Below are 21,358 nucleotides of genomic sequence, written 5' to 3'. Positions count from 1 at the left end.
GATGAGGAAGAGTTCTCAAATTATGTTTCAAACAATAAGACAAGGTGCAGAATTAACCCAAATAAGACAGCACAGTTAGACCTAATCCAACATTTTGCTGAAATATCATCATGGACCATCGAGAAACTTTGGACCTGTAGATGCTGCTGGTGTTGGCTGATAGCAGGGGCTAGAAGATTTGCTTTTGAGCTCAAAATTGCTCAAAAGTAAACTTAGTCAGCTGTTTCTGTCTCTTGTTGGGAGAAGCAAACAAAGCACTTTAACAAACTGCCGACAGAACCTTAACATAACTACAAAAGGTGATTTCATTCTGAAGTGGCCCCAAATGTGTCTTGCATTTAGTGATTTGTTTTATTTGGGTGGAAAACATAGGTTGTCAGTGAACATGTTACAGATTTACTCCTTATACCCCTTGCCTACAACCTACAGTATTTGCTTTTGAAGTTTAGTTAAATTTTAGGAGGTTACAAGGTTTAGGTTAGATTGTGTTCCACCTGCTGAGATGAACCTGTACACTTAAAATTCTACCCATACTTATACAGACCCAATGTGTAAACTGGCATGTAACGTTTAAGGCATTTTTTTTTTTGATAGCTCGGTTTTTAGAGTTGCAGTTGGTTGAGTAAGGCGGGGAATCAAAGATAAAAGAGGTGAGATCCATTCCTATCAGAGCTTCATCACAAACAGGAAAACGAAAGGCAGTGGGATCCAAAGGTCTGAGGGTAATAGGGAAGATAATTTTAATTAAAAAAAATGTATGTTTGTTAGAATATTCATGAATTTCAGGAGAACTTGGGTATTTACAGGGAGGTAAATACTCCAGTTCTCCTGAAATTCATGAATATATTTGGGTTTGTTCAATTTGTTCATACTGGATAACCCAAAGAGCTTCTTGTGATGTTAGGAATATTTGTCTTTCTCAGTTCTCTAGTGCCCATGTAAATGTTCGATGGGTTTAAGGTCATATGAGCACTCCTTGGTCTTCAAGTAGTTCTTCAAAGCTTTGAGCTGTGTCTGGCGTCATTACAGAAACATGGGAGAGAAGAGAGGAAATAAACATAGAGTAACCTCATCTGAATAGTAACCTTAATCTGAATGTAAGCAAGGGTTTACTGCATCACACTCGTAAGATTTTGATTTGGTAGTTTTCCTGTTTGGGTTTTATGTTTACTGACTTTTATGTATTTATTGTTCCCTCAGATCCCCCAGGAATCCCCAGCAGAAGATCATCAAGCGGGTCATTGGCCTGGAGGGAGATTTCATCAGGTAGGATTAGCCCTTTTTCTCCTTGCAATGGCATATCACTGAAGATCCACCTTTTTTATTGTAACTATGCGTTACTGATGAGAGAAATAATGTGTTTTTGAAAAAAGTATCTTTAGTTACCTGCAGTAAATAGAACATGTTTTTGGAAAGAATTGTGGCTTTTTGAATTAAATTTCCTTTTTGTGTGAAGTTTGCATGTTCTCCCCGTGTCTGCGTGGGTTCTCTCCGGGTACTCCGGCTTCCTCCCACCATCCAAATGCTTGTTAGGTTAATTGGTGATTCTAAATTGGCCATAGGTGTGAGTGTGAATGGTTGTCTGTCTCTCTGCGTAAATCCTGCGATAGACTGGCAACGTTTTCAGGGTGTACCCTGCCTCTCACCCGATGACAGCTGGGATAGGCTCCAGCCCCCCCGCAACCCTTCACAGGACAAGCAGTTACAGAAGATGAATGAATGAATGAATGAACGAATGAATGAAAAAAAAGGTTGACGTGAAACAACAGCCTGTTTTGTCAGAACTACAGCTGTCTCATATCTGATTCTCAGTGATCTAATCGTCTAATTCCAACTCTATAATCTAATCACATCAAAGCTCAATGCCTAGGTCAGCGTCTAAGGTTGTTAGATGATTGATTGGTTGATTGTTAACATCTGTGCTAGTGTACTGCTGTGGGTTCGGAGGGCTGGGATTATATATGTGGTGGCTCTTGGCTTGAGAAAATATTGTTTTGTTTGTAATTGTTTTTGGAAGAAGAATCAGTGGTGGATGTAGTACAAGCTTCTAACTTCTGACAGGTCGAGTCATGCTGAGTAGACTTGATAGAGGTATCCTGGAGCACCGATAGTCTAAGTGGGACTGCTGTTGGAAAAGGACCCCTACTTGGACCAGTTGCAAGGCTAGAGTTGTCCACTGGTCCTTTATCTCAGTGGCACCAGCTGCACCACTGTGTGGCCTGTAACATATTACTGTTGATACCAGTTGTTAATGGCGGGTAATGCTCTGTAGGGTCTTTGCGGGTTGAACCCTATGTCTCGTCCCATGCATTACGCCTTCACGACTGATAGATGACAGATCACCCTGTGGTTTTGATAAAACAACATGTTGTATTAGTTCACCCTCAGGCTCCTCTAGCTCCCGTTATTGCCACTATGCCAATAGACCTGTACATGGGTTCACTGGGTAACCTCTTTGGTGATGACCTGGTTGGTTACGTGCCCAACACTACTTGTCCACAGCTTGGCTGCTTTTTTGTTGTTGGTTTGACTAAAGACCACCTATATTGTTGTGGTCGAGGATACCTCCATCCTTCATGATGAAATAGACCACCTCTTTTTCTTTCCTGTCATTTTGAGTTATACCTACACCCAGCACCATCAGGTTGGTTAGTGGACCACCTTGGACATGGATTTGTGGTAGTGCTGTAGCAGGGTTACCTGGTACTGTTCTGGTCTCTTTGGAGCTTGTGTCTGTGTTTAGGGCATAGGTGAAGGCCACATAGTGTCTAGCGATTCATTTTACTCATATAGCAAATATGCAAAAGTGGTCCTGATGATTTATTGTGACTAAAATTTACTATGATGTGGAACTTAACTTACAAGCGGAAATGTTATGCACTTCACTGGAAACCTGTCCGTTACGTCCCTAACACAGGACAACCAATGAAGTAGAGTCAGGTGGTAAAGAAAAAGAAAATTATTTAAATACCAAGACGACTGAAAATCACGCTTGAAGCAGAAACAGTGGAGAAGGATTGGACCATGTGGTTGTACCAAATAAATGTAAGCAATGCAACACAACCAGGCCTGGCTAATAGGCTTCTCCATACCGAAAACAGCAAACAAAAAGCCTAACTATCTTCTCTACTAAAACATGTTACCAAAACTGCACCAGCCAATAATCCTAGTGTGTATAAACAAAGATTACCTACATAGTGAGGTGTATAGGGTACCCCAATTTACCTATAGTCCACACCTTCCACCACAACTAACATCAACTGTACTCAAAGGGTCCACACGTCTTGATACAAGGTAGGCAACAGAAATCGAAAGAATAGTCGAGCACAAAAGCAAGCAGGGAGCAGAGACTGGATAATGCAGATCAGCCGAGAGCGAGCATCCAAGCAGCACAGACTGGATCAAGTGGACCATCTGAAAGCAAGCAACAGAGAATCCGAGCGTGACCAGCGAAGCAGCAGAGAGTCGAGAGCTGTGAGAAGTAGAGGCCAAGCAGCCCGTAGCTGGATCCCTGGCCAGTGATGACAACTGCTATCTTACCAGCCACTTGTACACACTGAAAGCCATTCACAAATCACAGCAGAATATATGCTGGGGAAGTCATCAATTTTTTTTCTTGAAAAAATTCTAAAAATTGGATTGTTATGTGTACATCGTCCTGGGCATCTCCATACCCCTCCATCCTTTTCTGTGTGCGCATTGTCCTCCCTAACTCGCTCCGTTTTAAGCATTATGGATAACTAGTGATGTGTTGTCAGGTCTGTTGTTACATACACGTACAAAGAAGTGTTCCACTAATCGCATCAGTTGTGATCGGCATGAAGCTCATCACAGTGCGGTATACGGTATATTTCTATTATTCCAAAATGTTTTTATTTCGTACAGAGCTTTCCGTTTTTTGTTTAGTTTTTTAATATTATTTCTGTGTGCTGCTGGGTCAAGTTGAATATCCTAGCAATCAATAAAAGTAACTAGTGTTAGCAGCCACCATATAGATTTATAAAACATTTCCTATTCTAGTTTATCCTGTAAAAATTATTGTTGTCATCTTCACAGCATAAGCGACGACTACTTCCTCTTACACCAACACAGTTATTCGTCCAGCTGAGGTTAAGTTCACTGTGATGAGACAGCAAAGTATACGTGCTGAGTGACTGACAAAATATCCTGTCCATGCAACTACTGTGGCAGGTGTTTGACTGACAGGAAAGAGGTTGTCTGTGGACACAGCAACATCCTTAAATCATGCTCATTCTTCAGATGGAGGTTTAAAGGAGATCTTTCTCATTTTTACACATTAAAGTACACCGATCAGGCATAACATATAAACATTATGACATAAAGTTATTTGAAGAGAAGCAAGAAATAGTGAGGCCATGTGAACTTCCACTATCTAAGAGACCTAAATGTCATAAAAAGAACTTGTTCCTTGAAGGTATTTAAATATGGATGATACCTGATATGTAAGTGAGAAGACAGTGTCGAGGAAGATGCTTATCATTACCTTTAGAGTGAGCTTTCATTCATCGACTGAAGAGAAGGTGCCCTGACAGAGACAATAACCATGCTTTCAAAGACTTGTCTAATGTATTCTAGCCTTTACTGGGGTGGATGTGCTTGGATTTTGGTGGAATCTAAATATATCTCTGAAAAATTGTTAGCTTCTCAGGTGGTCCTATTGCTTCCTCAGAGAAAGAGACTTCAATGTGTTAAAGCTGAGAGGTGTTTGAGACTTCTAGAATTTAAATCATTACATAAATTATGGTTAACAACTGTTGTGGCATTCATCATTTATAAGTGCGTTGTGTTTGTTTTTAGGTGAGAGCAACATTTAAGCATTCCGATTGACCACTTATGCCAGAATGCACAAAAAGCAACTTGCATTTTACTTTGTTATTAAACAGAAAACACTCTCTGTTGGATGATGCATTGCATCTATGTCTGAAAAAAACTAAATCAAGAATGCTAATATACAGGCTTCTGTTTTATTTATTCATAAATCGCGATTTAAAATGGACAAGTAACTTAAAACAGAAATGGACATATGGTAGGATACAAATGAAGTAAAATGTTGGTCTTTCATGGAATCAGTGCATGAAAAAAAGTATTTTCTCCACAGTAAGTGTGTGAAGACTGATATATGTCCTCAAAGGATATGAAAATGAAAAAGAAATAAAATTAATAACATTACCAAAATCATTTTATTAGCTATGAAACAAAGGTTAACAGTGAGTGAAAACAATACTTTGTCCCATCATCTACTGTTGTTCCTTCATGGCTGATTGGGCTGAATGAACAATGAGGGCAGATTTGTCGCCACCAAATGTTGTATTGTGTTTGTTATGAGGACTTTATACACCCTCTATACATTAAAACCTCTCAGTTCTTTCATAGATGTGTATTACTGGATGTGTTTGGATGCTTGAAAACCTTTTAACGTTACAAATGGTTTTATTGTAATGAGCTTGAATTCACATTTAACTACAGAGTGTTTTCTAAATGTTAGATTTGTTTTCCTAGGCTCTATTGTACTATACTTTTGTAAGGGTTTTCAAGCTTAATGATGGTTTTGAGATTGGTTTTGAAATGCATTCAACCCAGCATTAAGAACACATTAAAGTTAGGTTGCATTTTGCTATTTTTATTCTCGGTGTCAGTACATTGGATAGCTGGGACTGTGCGTGTGTGCGTGCGTGTGCATGCATTGGTGTGTGAGTCGTGCTATTCTCCCTGGATTGCCTTCAGGAAGAAGTGGGATCTGTTCTCAGCCGTGTTACACTGCGTTCTTGTGAGAAAATGAGCTCCACAGATAATGAGACGCAGCAGGAGAACAGAGCAGGCTGGGCTGCTGGCTCTGATACCTCCACTTCCAAAAACTCACCATCTGATTGTTAGACAAACTTTTATTTATTTCAGAGAACGGCGTGTCTCCAGTTATTCTTTCTCTATCCATTAGCATTGCAGTCATCATACCTTTTAATCAGGACCAAAAGAACATACAACTTTTGGAACTTTAAGAAATGTAATTTTCTATTATGTTATAATACTAATTTATGCATGTAATTTATGCAGGTGCTTGTGAAATAAAAGACAGCAAATTCTGAAATGGTATATCTTAAATGCTTGGTATATCTGTTGAATCAAACTGGAGTGTGTTTCACCACGTGGTTGTGTTGACCTCAGACCTCGCCATTACCAGAGTTGTGGATTTTAGTTGACTTTTATTTTAGGAAATATAGGGCAATGATATTCATCTCCCAGAAATCCTGGACTGCACTGACAGAATAAAAAGAAAAAAACACTTCTGTTGTACAATAAATGAAAACTTCTAGGGTGTTAAACTGTTGTGCATATTTACTACTACTGTTCCACAGTAGTGCAGACATTTTAGTGTAGAGGCAGAGATGATGATAATAACAATGATATGGTCCATTTAAGTGTCCCAGTAGGCCATTACACTAAGCCTCTTAAAGTTCCACACCTAAATGTAATTCAGGTGTGACTAATGTTATTAATGCCAGTTGTGTTGTCTTTATGTTTAGATATGTCAAAATATTTACCATAAAAAATTACAATTACATCCAAAAGAAAAAGATATCTGTGCTTGAATCCAGGCATTAAAGAAATGTACCATTACAAGTTTCATCACAGGAATGTAGAGCAGCAGCAGTTTCCTCCTGTCTGTGAGTCACTGTTGAATTCTCCTTCAAGTTTATGTCTTGAGACAGTTGGCCTATTCTTAGTTCTCTCCTTCAAATCCACTCGGTCAAGTTTCCACCCCCGCGTCTGTCAGTCATGTTGACGAGCCGTCATCTGTTCTGAAGCCGAGGCCAGCACACTGAGCCTCCACATTTGTGCAAAAATGAGACGAGCAACACAATTAAAAACCTTGGGTAAGACTTGGGTTAGTTTTAGCTTTCCTTTCCCTTTATACTTGATGCCATAGTGGAGCCTATAGTAAACCAAAATTCCCCAGACTTCCCAGATCCGGTACAATCCTTCCTTTTTGTCTTTTAGTTTCATTGTCAGAACATTACATATTGTACTTTTAATATTTTTGAAGATTTGGCAAAAACAGCAGTTCATACACCAGAATTAAAACGTTCATCAAAATACACACAATATACATCTCACATACATATATCACATACATAACTTTATCAAAATCACTGACTTACGTTTTAATATTTTCCCATTAATCTTATTAAATTATTCCCAATAGCCTTTTCTTTTCATTTTATGGCTTATCTGTCTCTCTGCTGCAATGCTTCTAGCAGTGTAGCTTTGCATTAGAGCTTTTATCCAATTATATTTCAGCCGTCATGTGTTGCTGGAGTTAAAGAAATATGCAGGCAGCTGAAGCCTGAAACACATTGCGATAATGCTGTTCCTTTAACCAATCACATTTCAAGTTCATATTCTTAGGCCTTCTCTGTGGTCTGTAGCATCAGTGTTTTCGCGTCCTCTGATTGGAGGGTCAGAGAGCCGTTTAAGCCAAGCTAGCAGTTCAAGTTCATCCGTTGCGAGCTGCACAAGCAAATTGCTCCCATTAACGTTTTGATAGCTATTTGTTGAACTCACAGTACATTCAAAGTAAAATGTTAATGTTGAGTCAGAACAACACAAGCAAAGAATTTCCTATACTTTAATGTCTCTTTCACCACGGTGCACAGGCAAAATCCAGGGTTCTGGTACTAATATGGCCATGTGGAGAAAAAACAAAGGTATTTGTATTTGACAAGCCATCAAGTCTTCAATTTAGTGTTTTGTTTCTTCATTTAACACCAGATGGACTTCATTATGTTGAGAGACAAACTCTATAATGATAGGTTGATGTTTGAGCTTGTTGTCCTCCTGGACAGAATTTGAGACACGTCAGATAAAATTGAATGTCTGTGAATCAATATATTTAACCTTGAATCAGTCAACTGTCTAAATCTGCAGAAAATAATACACAGGATATAATATCTTCAGCTCTTGGTTTACTGTGAACATGCCGTACAACATCAGGCATCAAAACATCAACTATGTGACAAACAGAGTGAACACGGTCCTTCTGACTGGCAGCACACGCCACCCAGTGAACCAGTAAACACATCAAGCCTCATACACAGTCAGACCTCGCAGCAGTGCCAGTGAGGCTGAGAGTAAGTGGCAGAGCATCAGAGTAACACAAGCGTGTTCGCAGTATCATAACTCACCATTGTCATGTGATTCATCCTGGCAGCTGTTTGAGTCAGGCGCCACTGTGCAAATTACAGGTCACTGGCTGGGGACAAGATGAATAATTAACAGGCCTGGGATGGTTTCCATGGCAGTGGCTGTGCTGATGACAGCCTCCCTGTATTGTCTTACAATCATTTGGTGTCAGGAACTCTGTTACCTGTAGCGCAAAGCAGGAGAAAACGCTAATCTGAATTAATGGTAACAAGTAAAGTTTATTTGTCTTTTAAACCTTTATACACATCCCCTTCCACTTCCAGCCATAACTGACTTTAAAAGTCACTACTCCTGAAGGAAAGAGGGAAACCCTTGTCCTTGGCTTCACATACATACAGTAATTATAAAGAAAAGTTTCATTACTAATCACTTGCACGACACCAAAACCAACCACAGCCCAAATACTTCCCACTAATTTTGTGAATCAGGGAGGCTGTGGCTCAGTAGTGAGAGCAGGGTATACCTGAACCAGAGGGTTAGTGGCTCAATCCCCAGTGTGAGGACTACATACCGAAGTGTCCTTGAGCAAGACACTGAAACCAGTGTTTGGCACTGCTGTGTGATTTGTGTGAGTGAATGGGTAGATGTATCACTGTGACTGTAAAGTCCTTTGTGTACCAATAGGTAGAGAACTGATATAGACAATATATAATAATAATAATAATAATAATACTCTATTTGTATAGTACTTATAGTACAAATCAACATTACAAAGTGTTTCACAACAACATTAAAAAAACAAATTTACAATTTGAAAGCAGGCACATGAAGCAAAGTTAGAACAGTTAAAAGAAAAACACAACACCATACAGTTAAGAACAGTTAAGAACTAAATTAAAACTCAAGTCAGACCAAGAAAGGCTCCAAAATAAATAGCAGTTTAGGGGGTATGGAAAGCTTTCATCTAGTTCTTCTATGAGGTCAAAATGATTTGTCCAGTACTTACTTACTTCCTAACTAAGGACATTCAATCAGCCTTAGCTCAGCCTTATAATTTGTGGAAAACTTTGAGATACCTTCTAAAAATGGATTTGGCTTGAGACATAAACAGGCAGTACATTTAAATAAAACTGCAACTAGCAGTGGTACCATGATTGGGCGCTAATTTTATTGCAAACCGTGAATCCAGACAGAACCGAGCATCTGTCTCTGGCAGTGTTAGTACTTTATTTCATCTTTTTAGTTACAAAGGACTGTTCAAAATCATACATGTTGAAATTCACCCGTAAACATCCCAGTCTAGATATTTCTATTCAATTACATTGAGCCATGGCTCTAGTACTTGACAGTTGATGTCAGAGATCACCTCATCAGGAGGGAAAATCAGTGAAAAACTGATGGAAGTGTTTGGCCGTTTACACCTTAAGTCCAAAAACATAACAATCTGCATCATCCTACAGGAACACATGGGTGGAGCCGTTGGCAGCTGTCGACCTCTGCCTCATTAAACTCTTGTTAAACTCTGCTGTAACATTCATCAGAGGATGGTAACACTGGTGGAAGGGAAGTGTCTGTGTCTATTCAGGAAAAATGTGGATTTATAAGTTGTCTTAGTGAACCCATTTCTGAGCAAAGGGGAGGACCCTTTGCTCAGAAATGGGCTAGACTCAGTTAAAAACAAAACACAGCTGTGTCCAGACGGTGATGACAAAACATTCTGAAGCATCTGCTGCATCACTGTGTGTTTTCTAATTATTTGTCTACCGTGTTCAAGAAGGGATGAGTGGACCTGCAGTAAGATGCTGTCTCTATAGCTCATAGTAGTCTATCTGTTATGTTCATGTTGAAATGATATTAATGTCCTCCTCCTGGGTTAGCGTTAGGGTTAATACGTAAGACTTAATACTTAAGATGAATAAGTATGTTTGTGGAGTTTTCTAAGATGAAACTTATTTTACTCTTGGTGAAGTTTGAATAAATGAATTAAATTAATGGTGAGATTCATTTAAAAACAGATGGTGGTAGCAGTAAGACAGTGTGAGGGCCATGTGGCTGTTCAGATATTTTTAGCTCAATACACCAAATCTGTTTAAAATGGTAATGGTAAATGGCCTTGCTTTTATATAGCTCTTTTCTACCTATTGGTACTCAAAGCGCTTTACAGTCACAGACACATCTACCCATTCGCTCACACAAGCACACACACATTCACACACCAGTGCCACGCGCTGGGAGCAACTGGGGGTTCAGTGTCTTGCTCAGGGACACTTCGGCATGTGGCACATTCCGGAGATCGTACCGCTAACCGTCTGGTTCATGGACAACCTGCCCTTTCTTGAAGAAAGTCTAAATACAGCAAAGCCAAGTGTCCTTGGTTCTGTTCACAGTTGTTTTTGCTCAAATGTAGCAGGGAAATGGTGTCATATTGGCTGCAAACTTTTTTGTTTTTGAAAAAACTTCCCAGCTTGTAGCCTTTTTTCCCCCTTGTTTGTGAGTCAGTAAATGCAGCCACTATGGCTAAATCAATATTTATGTATCCAAGGCCTCTTCGGTCAGCTGGCTTCTCAGACCAATGCACAGGCATACACACAAGGAATTGCAGACATTTAAAAAGTCACAGAGGCTATAATTCACTGCGTTCCCTGCTCACTGATAAATCAGGACTGGAATAGGTCCATAACAGTCAAGGAGTATGATGAAAGGTGTTGGACTTTCTCCTTATAAACACGACAACCTGACTGAAGGAGCTACAAGATGGCAAGAACACCACCATCCCCCTCCGCCCTTATTAGGTTGTATGTGTCCTTGGTTAGGACCTTGGTTTGAGCGATACGGTCAGTCTCAAGAAGTGACGCCACAAGGATGACTTGAGGGTTAATGATTAATAGTAATCAAAAGTCAGCTTTGTTGTAGACACGCTTTTCTTGTGCTCCACATTTTTGGGATGTGGATGAACATGTGAATGAACTGTTGAAACAATTTGGTTCAGATGACCATGTTCCTCTAAGGATGAATTTGAATAACTCATCCACTTGCCTGTCATTTTGCACAGTGACTTCCAAGTGTAATTAATAATAAAAGCTTGAATGACATTTTCTTTCTGCTTGTCCGTCTCCTCAGGACTCTGAGCTACAAGAACCGATACGTTCGAGTTCCTGATGGTCACTTCTGGATTGAGGGGGATCATCATGGACACAGCCTGGACAGCAACAGCTTTGGACCGGTATGAACTGATCCCACTGCAGTTAAACAATATGAGTCAGATGAACCAAACAAACTATCCATACTGTACATCTCTGGGTTTGTGTTATTCTCCCAACATAACAGAAAGAACTGGTGCAGAGTTTAAAATAAAAAAATAATCACAGTCACATATCTAAGCTAAACAGTAAAGTAACTTAAAATCACATTATACATATGCACACATCTGGTGTCCATATAAAGATAATCTCAAAAATATCTAATTAATCTCAAGATTTGAAGTTTGTGTGTACTTTTGGCTGAAATAGTAAGGTTTTAAAGATTTGTTATGTATTGCTCTTTATAAAGAAAAAGAGTGAATGAGAAGGCGAGTTTAGCCTCACCTACTGTCATATCTGAAGAGATGGATTTTGCATTTAATTAGTGTTTGTGTGAGTGTTGTCTGCCAGTACTTTGGTTGGAGTCAGCTCAGCATAGAGGACACTGGCATATCAATCTGGATGTTTCTGTTGACTTGGTTTGTCCATTCTGATAGACGCTGCAGCATCTGCTTCTCCTCTGGACATAAAGTTTTCATTAATGTGGGCTTTAGGCTCTTGCCTCCCTCTCCTGAGCAGACAGAGTGTTAATATTCTTATACTGACTCCTGTTCTCTGTGTGCTGTTTGTAGTTTGCCTCTCTTGGTTTGAGCAACATGCATTTTTCAGCAAAGAAGCAGCTATTTGTTATGGATGGCATATTACAGGCCAGACGAAGGCCTAGATCTTGAGCTGAAACATATATATCCCAGGAGCTCAGAAGAAATCCCCTCAGAGCTCAAACCCAGGACACATGGACCAACAGCTCAGATTGTCTGGCCTTACATTTTACTTTCACGGGAAGTATCAGTGTAGCACAGCAGTAGCAACCTGCACTTACTCTAGATAGAGGGACAGAAGGACAATTCTGCCTTTCAAAATACACAAGAGACCTTACCTTATCAATCACCTCCCAAAATGTGTGCTCAGTAAATGAATCCTTAAATATAGGGACCAAAAGTCAATCATGTTGTCCAGTAACCCTGGAAATAATCAGAATGTTTGTGGATTTAGAAACATTCATAATCAGATGCTCTGCCATGTATCACTGTGATATTGGGAAACATTACATGAAAACTAGATGAAAGCGTTAGAAGTTATATTGCAATTCTAAGTAAAGGAGAGCTTTTGTAACATCAAACCATGGCTCTATGGATGATTATGAAGAGGACAGTGCACTGTACCATAAAATACAGTTACTTATATCTGTAAACAGGTGTATCGAGTCTATCATGATCAGGTAGGCCAAAAGTGGCCACCTTTTCACAAGATCAATACATCAAGCTTTGTTTACTGGAAGACAGAGGAGCAATTGTATAGAAATTGTGAAATAAAGAATTAAACTCCTGTCAAAACTAGTTGTTTTCAAAGGTGCAGTCAGAATTAGAATAGGAAACTCTCTTTATTGCCACATATGTTCACAATTATGAGGAATTTGTTGTGGTGATATATAACTAGAGGATAAACTCTACTGTACATATTGTACAGTAAGAAGGTGAGCATTAATAGGCAGAGTGTAAAGATAAAAGATGATGTTCAGCTCTCACTTGAGGTCCTGGGTTAGGGTGGTTTCAAGGAAGCGAAAAGGACTCCACAGTGTCAACCTAGGAGTCGCTCAGGATGATAGGGCGGTTAGGTTATTAGTATCACACCAGGGCACCAGACGATCAATCTCTCATCTGTAGGTGGATCCTATCAGAAATCAATCCAATGAGGGTCGTGTCAAAATTTTAAAAAATGTGAAATGGAGGAGAACTGAAAGCAGTAAGCAGATAAGTCAGGGTTTTATGTCAGTCGATCTCGTTCTGTGGGAAGTATTGTCTATTAAAGCGTTTAAATGTGCAATAAATACAAAATAATAAAGTACAAAATGGCAGCTGGTGATCAATACCTGTGAGTCAGGCAGAACTTAGCTTCTGAGATTTCTGACCTTCATACCCAACCATGATGCCAAAATGCTGAACACACTATACTGTTGAACTGAAGGATGAACCCGTGATTTACACAAATAACCACTGTGTCAAATAAAGAACCAAGCAACCGATCATCCAAGAAAATACAGAATAAAAATAAGGACCTTTGTGGGATTCAGAAAATCAAAGTAGAGAATGAAGAAAACAAATAATAGCCCAAGGATCATCTTAAAGTGAAGAAGCCAAAGAAGAACCAATTATGAAACTTGGAAGATATTGTATAAGATGGAAGAAAATAGGCAAGAAAATGAATTAAGAACCAAGGAAGTATCATGAACCTGTGATCCTACGAAAGAGCTGAGGAGAAATAGACAAAACCAAAAAGGGAGTGAACAACTGATTAAAGAACTCAATGAACCTTAAAAATGAGAAACGAAAGTGGGGAACCTTGAAGGGAACGTAGGAAATGTAGCAAAGAATAAACTAAGAAACCAGACAAACACAAACAATTGTGTACAAACAAAATGTACACAGTTGTGAAATAAAGAATTAAACTGCTGTCAAAGCTAGTTTCAAAGAAAATGTACCACTTACACCCCCCCCCCCAAAAAAAACAAAAACAAATGACAAGTTTCAAGAAGATCTATTCAAGAACTGAAATTTAAAAAAACTGCTTAAATGTGAGTAACTGCTGTGACAGTTGGTTTTATCTAATTCTAGACAGACTATTTTGAGTTTAGAAGTTGGAATGGTTTTCTGATGTAACTGCTCAGTCAAGTAAATAATTAGCATATTTTTCCAATGTGAAAAAGTTGTATTCCCAAAGAGAATGAATTAATAACTGAACAAGGAATCATTCAGCTACTATTACAGAAAGAAGGAATATATTGATATTGATCAATAAACATAGTTCTTAAAGAAACTCCTAGGTTAACAGTGGTTATGAAATGTGTTATATTGTTTACATAAATCAAATTAATTTCTCACTGTTGCTTTAATAGCCCACTAGCCTGCTCCTTCATTACTTTATGTTATTAAACTGGATCTTGCCTTGCAGCTGTTCTGCAGCTGATCTGAGATTAGACGTTATTTTTTGTTTTAACAGTTGCCCAGACTACAGCCCTCCATCAGCTGCTGGGACACCTAAAAGTTAAACCAAACACCTCATCATCTCACTGCAGTAGACCTTGCATCACACCATAGGCAAGAACACACCGACTGTCTAAAGATTACGCTAAAGACAGAGATGAACACAGCATGATGGTGTTTAATATAGATGCCTGGTTTTGAGAGATATCAGGCATCATTAAAAGCATTTGACATTTCTGGCATGTGTGTGTTTAACCTTATGCAAAGCAGCTCTAAGTGATGCAGCGAGGGCGATGCTGGACAGCAGTAAGCAACCACATTTTCAGCTGTCAGCCATTTCTAATTATCTCTGATGTTGATGTCCGCAAGTCTCTCAACATTGATCTGAATGTTAACCAGACGGCATTGTTCTGCCCTTCAAGCTTTTATCTGCATACACTGAGGCTCTTTATATTATTTAGTCTTCATTTTATATGTGCATTAAAAGTTAACACAGATGGGCTCTTTACTTTTTGTTAATTTCAGACTTATATTATTCAATACTAAAAAACACTTAAGCCAAGGCTGCACAGTAATACACGTGTCATTTTTTAAATAATACTATAAAAGAGATTTCCTTTTGCGACGTCACAAAATAATCTAAGCTCAGAGTCAGAAGTGTCTGATAGGTGAAAGGTGCTCTTGATCTAGACAAGAAAGATGAATAGATGATCCAAATACCTACACTAATTAATATGTCTTCCTTATGAGAGTAGGGAACACCATGTTATGTCCTCCATCCTGTGTTCTATATCATCAACTTTTGATTCTTTACCTAAAGGGACAGCACTCCCTCTGTTGGAGCTCAGTATACATTTAAAATTGCAGAGTTGTCTCTTGTTGGCTCTTGGGTGAGTAATTAGTTCAGATTTGGAACTGGAATATGCCTGTGCCATCAGGGAACTAAAAATCCATTGATGGAATACCTGGTCATTCAGTATAATCAGGTAGTCAGTCATTCTTTGGACACATAATGTTGTTGAACCTAGACCTGAGCATAGGATATGTCTTTCAACGTGGTTTTTAAGAAATGAGAAGCTACTCATTGTATCACTTGGGGTTAAATAACTTGTTGCCAGCTGAAAGATAATCTCCCATGCAGTAATTATCCAATAGGAGGCTATTTGCTTAGTTAAATCCAGGTGGCGACTTTTTTGTTGGCCAGGCAGTGTCGGTTTGAGTGGCTGTTGCTCAGTAGGTAGAGTGGGCTGGCAAGACACTGAACCCACAGAGTAGACAGCTATGCTTGACACTTGTATGTGAATGTGTGTATGCTTGTATGGACTAATGGGTAGATGTGATATTGTGACTATAAAATGTTTTTATTTTCTACCTATTGAGTAGCCTGGCTGACGCGACTGCACATCTCAATGAGATGCTGGTCTGGAAACTACGTGTTTATTTTCTCGTATTTGAGGCGTGGTTTTACAAATGCCTAGAACCGTTTATTGGGCGCTACAAATGTCTATCAAATGCGCCTGGTAATTCCCATGCTGCCTTGCGCGCGATTCATAGCCAAAGCCTGTTGGTAGCAGAGCAAACACATCCTTCTTGGCAATGAAGTCTTTCAACGCCAAACGTTGCTCTTTTTTTAAAATAAACTTGCGTTCTAAGCTACTTAAAACACTGTCTAAGGCTGCATCGAACGGTAACGTTAGGTCCGCTGCCATGTTGGATTAACACACTACAAGCTTCGGTGTCGCGCATAGACGTCGTCATCGTCTTGCTGCCCCCCCCCCCCCCCCCCCCCCTGTGATTGGTTCCCTATCTCAGGCGAAAATAAGGGCGATGGTTTCCAGACTGCTTTTGCAGCGAGAATGAAATCGCGCGCAAAGCAGTATGGGAACACCCAGGCTACCTATTGAGTACCAATAAGTAGGAAATCCCTATAAAAATACAAGACCATTTATTAAATAAAGTAAAAGTAGAGAAGGTGTTAGCTTTCTCATGTTGTTTATTGGTGCATTCCTTGATGATCTTTGAGACTCCCATGATCACCTTAGGGAATCTCTAATCCGGATACCTTAAGATATTATCTGTTTCTGAACAGGTGTCTGTAGGGCTGCTTCATGGCCGGGCCTCGCACATCATCTGGCCACCAAATCGTTGGCAACGAATCAAACCATCTCTCCCGCCGAACCGAGGACCTCTGGATACAGATGAGGAAGAGGGATGACGAATGGCAAACACACACCCACTCACGCACACACACCCAAACACACACACAGTTTCTGTATAAACACATTTTTACAATATATTGTATCTCTTTTATTTTTCTAAAATGTCACTCAGGAGAAGAAAGACACTCTGTGAATATGTGAGTGCTTTTATATAAACTGCATTGACTACATACTGAGTTTGTGTTTTGTTAATTTTGCCACGGTCCGGTTGTGTTTGATCTAAAGATTTACCAAGATTGTCTTTGAAAACAGGCAGAAGAAAATGGTGTATTATTTATTGTTGTAATTTGTTGAAATACTCATTCTGACCACAAAAGGTACCACTACCACATTCAAAATAGAGCTAAATTCTTTCAAGTTTTCTCCCAAGTGAGTTTCGAGTCAAGGTGCATGTAGTATTGTACTGTCATGTCTTTCATTTGGCAAACAAACATCAACTATAAACAGAGGAATCTCTGTCTTCCTGTGGTTTAATTCTGGACAACTGCTAATCTGATCAACTTTGTGAGTGTGCAAAACATTGCTGTTTTGTTGCTAAGGACCCATTAAAGTGCAATGTCAGTTGTGATGTTTGAAGTTTTTGCTCATATGCTTACGGACAAGTTGTCCAGTTGCCTTTTTTTTTTTTAACCATGACCTGGATGACAGAGAACCTTCACAGACATGTTGCTGATGTTGTCAACTGTCGGCTGAGGTTCACAGAAACCTTCAATTCTTTATTAATCCTTTGAGAGGTCAAAATGCTTTGGGAAGACAAATGAGTCTGTAACCTGCAGCCATATCAATAAGGTTTCCTCAAGTCTCACTTACAGTAAAAGCACACAAGAGAGTAGGCTACATGTGCAGCCAGCTGACTCCTGTCACAGCAGAAAAGCTCTATCTTTGAAGAGGTACATAATGGATGTCCTTAAATCAAACTGAGGGAGCACTTGTGATATATTCAGATAAATGGAGCCTTTAGATGTAGTTGTTGATCCTGCGATGCTAACAGCTGTGTCACATATAATAATTGGACTCTGGAAGGAACAAGTAGAGCTAAATGCAGGTGCACTCATCCCTCACACTGAGGCTGAATACAACGAAGGGCTCACATCTGCATAATTGATTCACTTAAATGCCCTGTGAATGTTTGTGTCAAATGAATCCTACGTTAAAGCTTTATAGATTATGTTTGAGTTTTATGAAAGAAGACTGCACATAAACTGCGACATCCAGACCAAAATGAATTTAATTCCCACTGCACATATTGCTGTTGTACTATTTAGCTCTGACTGAGTAACATCCACTTAGGGTAATAAAGCTTGTGTTTGCACATTTCTTGGTACTTTGCATCCTGCATTTACTTTATTTACAGAGAGCTGAACAGACTGATCAGTCTGTGTGTGTGTGTGTATGAGTGTGTGTGTGTCTCTAAGCTGCTGTTCAGTTTCCGTGCCAACAAACGCCATCGTTTGCAGCTGCTAGGATACCAGTGTCACCGTGGTGAGATACGGCCTCATTTAGACTTTCAGGATTACCAGACTCCTTCCTCCATCAGTCAACACAAAGACTCTTGATGCAACCCTATTTTTCAGTACGATTCTGATTGATTGAATTTACTCGATTAGTACACAGAAAAGTACAAAGGAAAAAGATTGTCACTATAAAAAGCAACTATATTTTAAACCAGCCCCACAATCCAACTGACTGCAAAACATTGACTATAAAACTATAATACCAATAATATTCTAATACAGGAAATGCAATACAATTTTAAAAAGACTTTATTAGTGAATTAGTTGTCTCAGTGACCACTGAAAGGAATGTTGAGATTTTATTTTATTTTTATCTTATTGGAAATTTGAAATTTTCACAGACCAGAGTAGCCTGGAAGCCAGATCAACTCTCCATACAAAAAGTTTTTGTGGCAGAAAGTTGATCTGGAGTCACTCTGTTGGGATATGATTATGCTCCAGCAAATATCCATGCCATCTGAGCACCGTGGAGTTAAATTTGTTTATAGAATTGCAACTGCCCCTTTGAATGAGCCTCTTTGAATGTTTGTAACATTAGCTGTCACTCAGTGGCTGCAACACAATGACTTCAGCCTACTACAACATCATGAATTTCTTTTTTTATTCTTAAAGCGTCAATAACAATGCAAAGTATGCACAGGATTTTAATAAGAAGTGTTGATTACATGAAATACACTACCGGTCGAAAGTTTTAGAACACCACGTTTTCCATTTTTTTACTGAAAATTATTCAGTTTAGTGTCTCATTGCACTCTGAAATGAAAGCATAGAACAAACGAGCAATTTGAGTTGAAAAAGAAATCATGGAATCAATTTATAGACCAAAATGTATTCTAAACTTTTGACTCATCAAAGTAGCCACCTTTGGCAGATATAACAGCTGAACACACTCGTGGCATTCTTTCTACAATAGAAATCAAATATTCTTCAGATATTGGACTTGTGTTTTGGGTCATTATCTCGCTGTAGGATGACCAACTAGGCGCATACCAGAGGGTATTGCATGGCGCTGCAGAATGCTGTGGTAGCCGTTTTGGTTCAGGGTGCCTCTCACTCTGTACAAGTCACCGACCCTGGATCCAGAAAAAAAAGGCCCAGACCATCACACTTCCTCCTCCATGTTTGACAGTTGATGTCACACTGTGGAACCATCCTCTCCTACTCGACGGCGTACAAAGATCCTGTGTGATGAACCAAAGATTTGAAATTTTGATTCATCAGTCCATAATACCTTCCTCCAGTCTTCAGTAGTCCAATGGCGGTGTTTCATGGCCCAGGCGAGCCTCTTTGTCTTATTCTGACATCTTAACAATGGCTTTCTTGCTGCAACTCGTCCTGTCAAACCTGCAGCTCGAAGTCTTCTCTTCACAGTTGAAACTGAGACTTGTTTACTACGACCACTATTAAGCTGTGCTTGAAGCTGTTGTCCTGTGAGCCGCCTATCACACAAGCTGTTAACTCTCAGAAACTTGTCCTCTGATTCAGCTGTGGCTTTGGGTCTGCCACACCTCTTCCTGTCAGAGTTTCCCCGAGTTACTGAGTGCCTTTTGATGGTGAAGAAAACAAAACTACTCACTGACACCTTGACTTTCTTTGCAATTTCCCTGTAGGAAAGACCTACATTTTTAAGTGTTATGATGGTCTGTCTCTCTTCCATTGTTAATTGCTTTTTTCTCGCCATTTTTGTAGCAACACACTACTTTCTGCAGTACAGTACTGTTCACCTGATGCTCATGAGGGTCTGGTACCACAGTGTGTTCCAACACTGCTTTTATGCAGACAGAGGGGGTTGTAAGTAACCAAGAAAAGTTGGAACACCTGTAGGAACTAGTAGCACCAGCTTTCAAGGCTGATTCAACCTTCATTGCTGCAGAAGAGCTTTAAATTGTTAATCCACTTTGTGTTCCCTGAAAGAGGCCTTTTTGTGTAATTCTGAAATGTACATTATTTTTCAGTTTTGGGTAACCAAACCTTTTTTTTAACATCTGTTCAGCACTTACCTTTGTACCATTTCAAGCTATTCATTGGACTTGCACGACTTGAATTGCAATAAATAACTGGAAAAATTAGGGTGTTCTAAAACTTTTGACCGGAAGTGTATATCACACAAGTGTATATTTAAGATTCTGTTACTTTGTTCTCATTTTAAACCACAATTTAAAACATAAGCCAAGCAGCCCGTGTACAGCAAATCTAAACCTCTAAGTTCAAGCTGGTCAGTCGGCAAAATTGACAGTTGCTCAATAGAAATGTGCTGCCTCCTTTTGTCTATCTCTACAACTGGAACATAAACAGAATTTGAGTTTTAGTCATCCTGATGCCTTGTTGTTTTTCTATTAAGCTGCTTCCTTTTCAGGCTTTGCTATTACCCATAAATCATTGACTGTATCAATCATACATTAGTTACTCGAGTAAAAGTGTTATGTCAAATTTATCACCAAGATGATAGTTGTTTCACTGCATCTGTTCTGTGTGTTAAATCTTCAGGAAACACATTTTGACACATGTAATAATTTAATTGTTAGTAGTAAAAGACTCATATCAGCCAATACATTTCTCCCTCATGACAGGTAATCTGATTCTGATTGCGGCATTGCTCGTGCTTTCTTTTTTTCTGTCCTTCTTCACATAAATCTGTATTAAACGTCAGCCTTCCCTGTCAGAGCATACCCCAAAGGCGACATGAGATCACTGCTTGGGTATCATCAGGTAATTAAATCTGTAAAATCATTTGAAGGTGAAATGTATCACCAATACTACTGTGTCACGCGGCCGCGTATATTACAGTGGTTGGTTCCATTACTGCCCTACACCAGGTTTTTGTGGAACCCTAATGAAATTGTCTCCATGGCTCATTTGAGGGTTTGATTGCCTCTCTCTCACAGAGAACTTGACCAATTTAAAGCACAATTATGCTAATAGCAATGCCATGCAGGGTCAGTCAAGTACTTTGAGCCTTTACCTTATCTGTGAATAACTGATCTCTGGAGTTTCTTGTAATAGATATTAAACAGGGCTTGGCCAGTGATGAGAATGAACCTCTGCTGGTTGGTTAGAGGTTGGCTGCAAAAAGCCAGGTATAAGCAGCAGTATCTTGTCATTTGTGCAACTCTGAGTCAGCAAGATGCACAATTGTATTCTCAGCTACAGACAAGGAGACCATCAACGAGTCACAAGTTGAGTTT

General features: G+C 39.3%; 1 protein-coding gene across 1 annotated transcript in view; it reads left to right on the top strand.

The window, feature by feature from the left end:
• The window catches only part of immp2l (inner mitochondrial membrane peptidase subunit 2), a gene marked incomplete at its 5' end in the record, with an annotated part of 110,018 nt that extends 92,794 nt beyond the window's left edge, over nt 1-17,224 (top strand). Inside the window, 3 exons of the mRNA XM_084555546.1 lie at nt 1,201-1,266; nt 11,281-11,383; nt 16,530-17,224. Coding sequence (XP_084411672.1) covers nt 1,201-1,266; nt 11,281-11,383; nt 16,530-16,655 — 295 coding nt within the window. The 3' untranslated portion in view covers nt 16,656-17,224. The remainder of the gene's footprint in view (nt 1-1,200; nt 1,267-11,280; nt 11,384-16,529) is intronic.
• Between the last annotated feature and the right edge of the window lie 4,134 nt (nt 17,225-21,358).

Source organism: Chelon labrosus (assembly GCF_963514085.1).
Source record: "Chelon labrosus genome assembly, chromosome: 11".
Classification (NCBI taxonomy): Eukaryota; Metazoa; Chordata; class Actinopteri; order Mugiliformes; family Mugilidae; genus Chelon; species Chelon labrosus.
The sequence above is the reverse complement of the archived record's forward strand: the minus strand, read 5'-3'. Positions and strand labels throughout refer to the sequence as shown.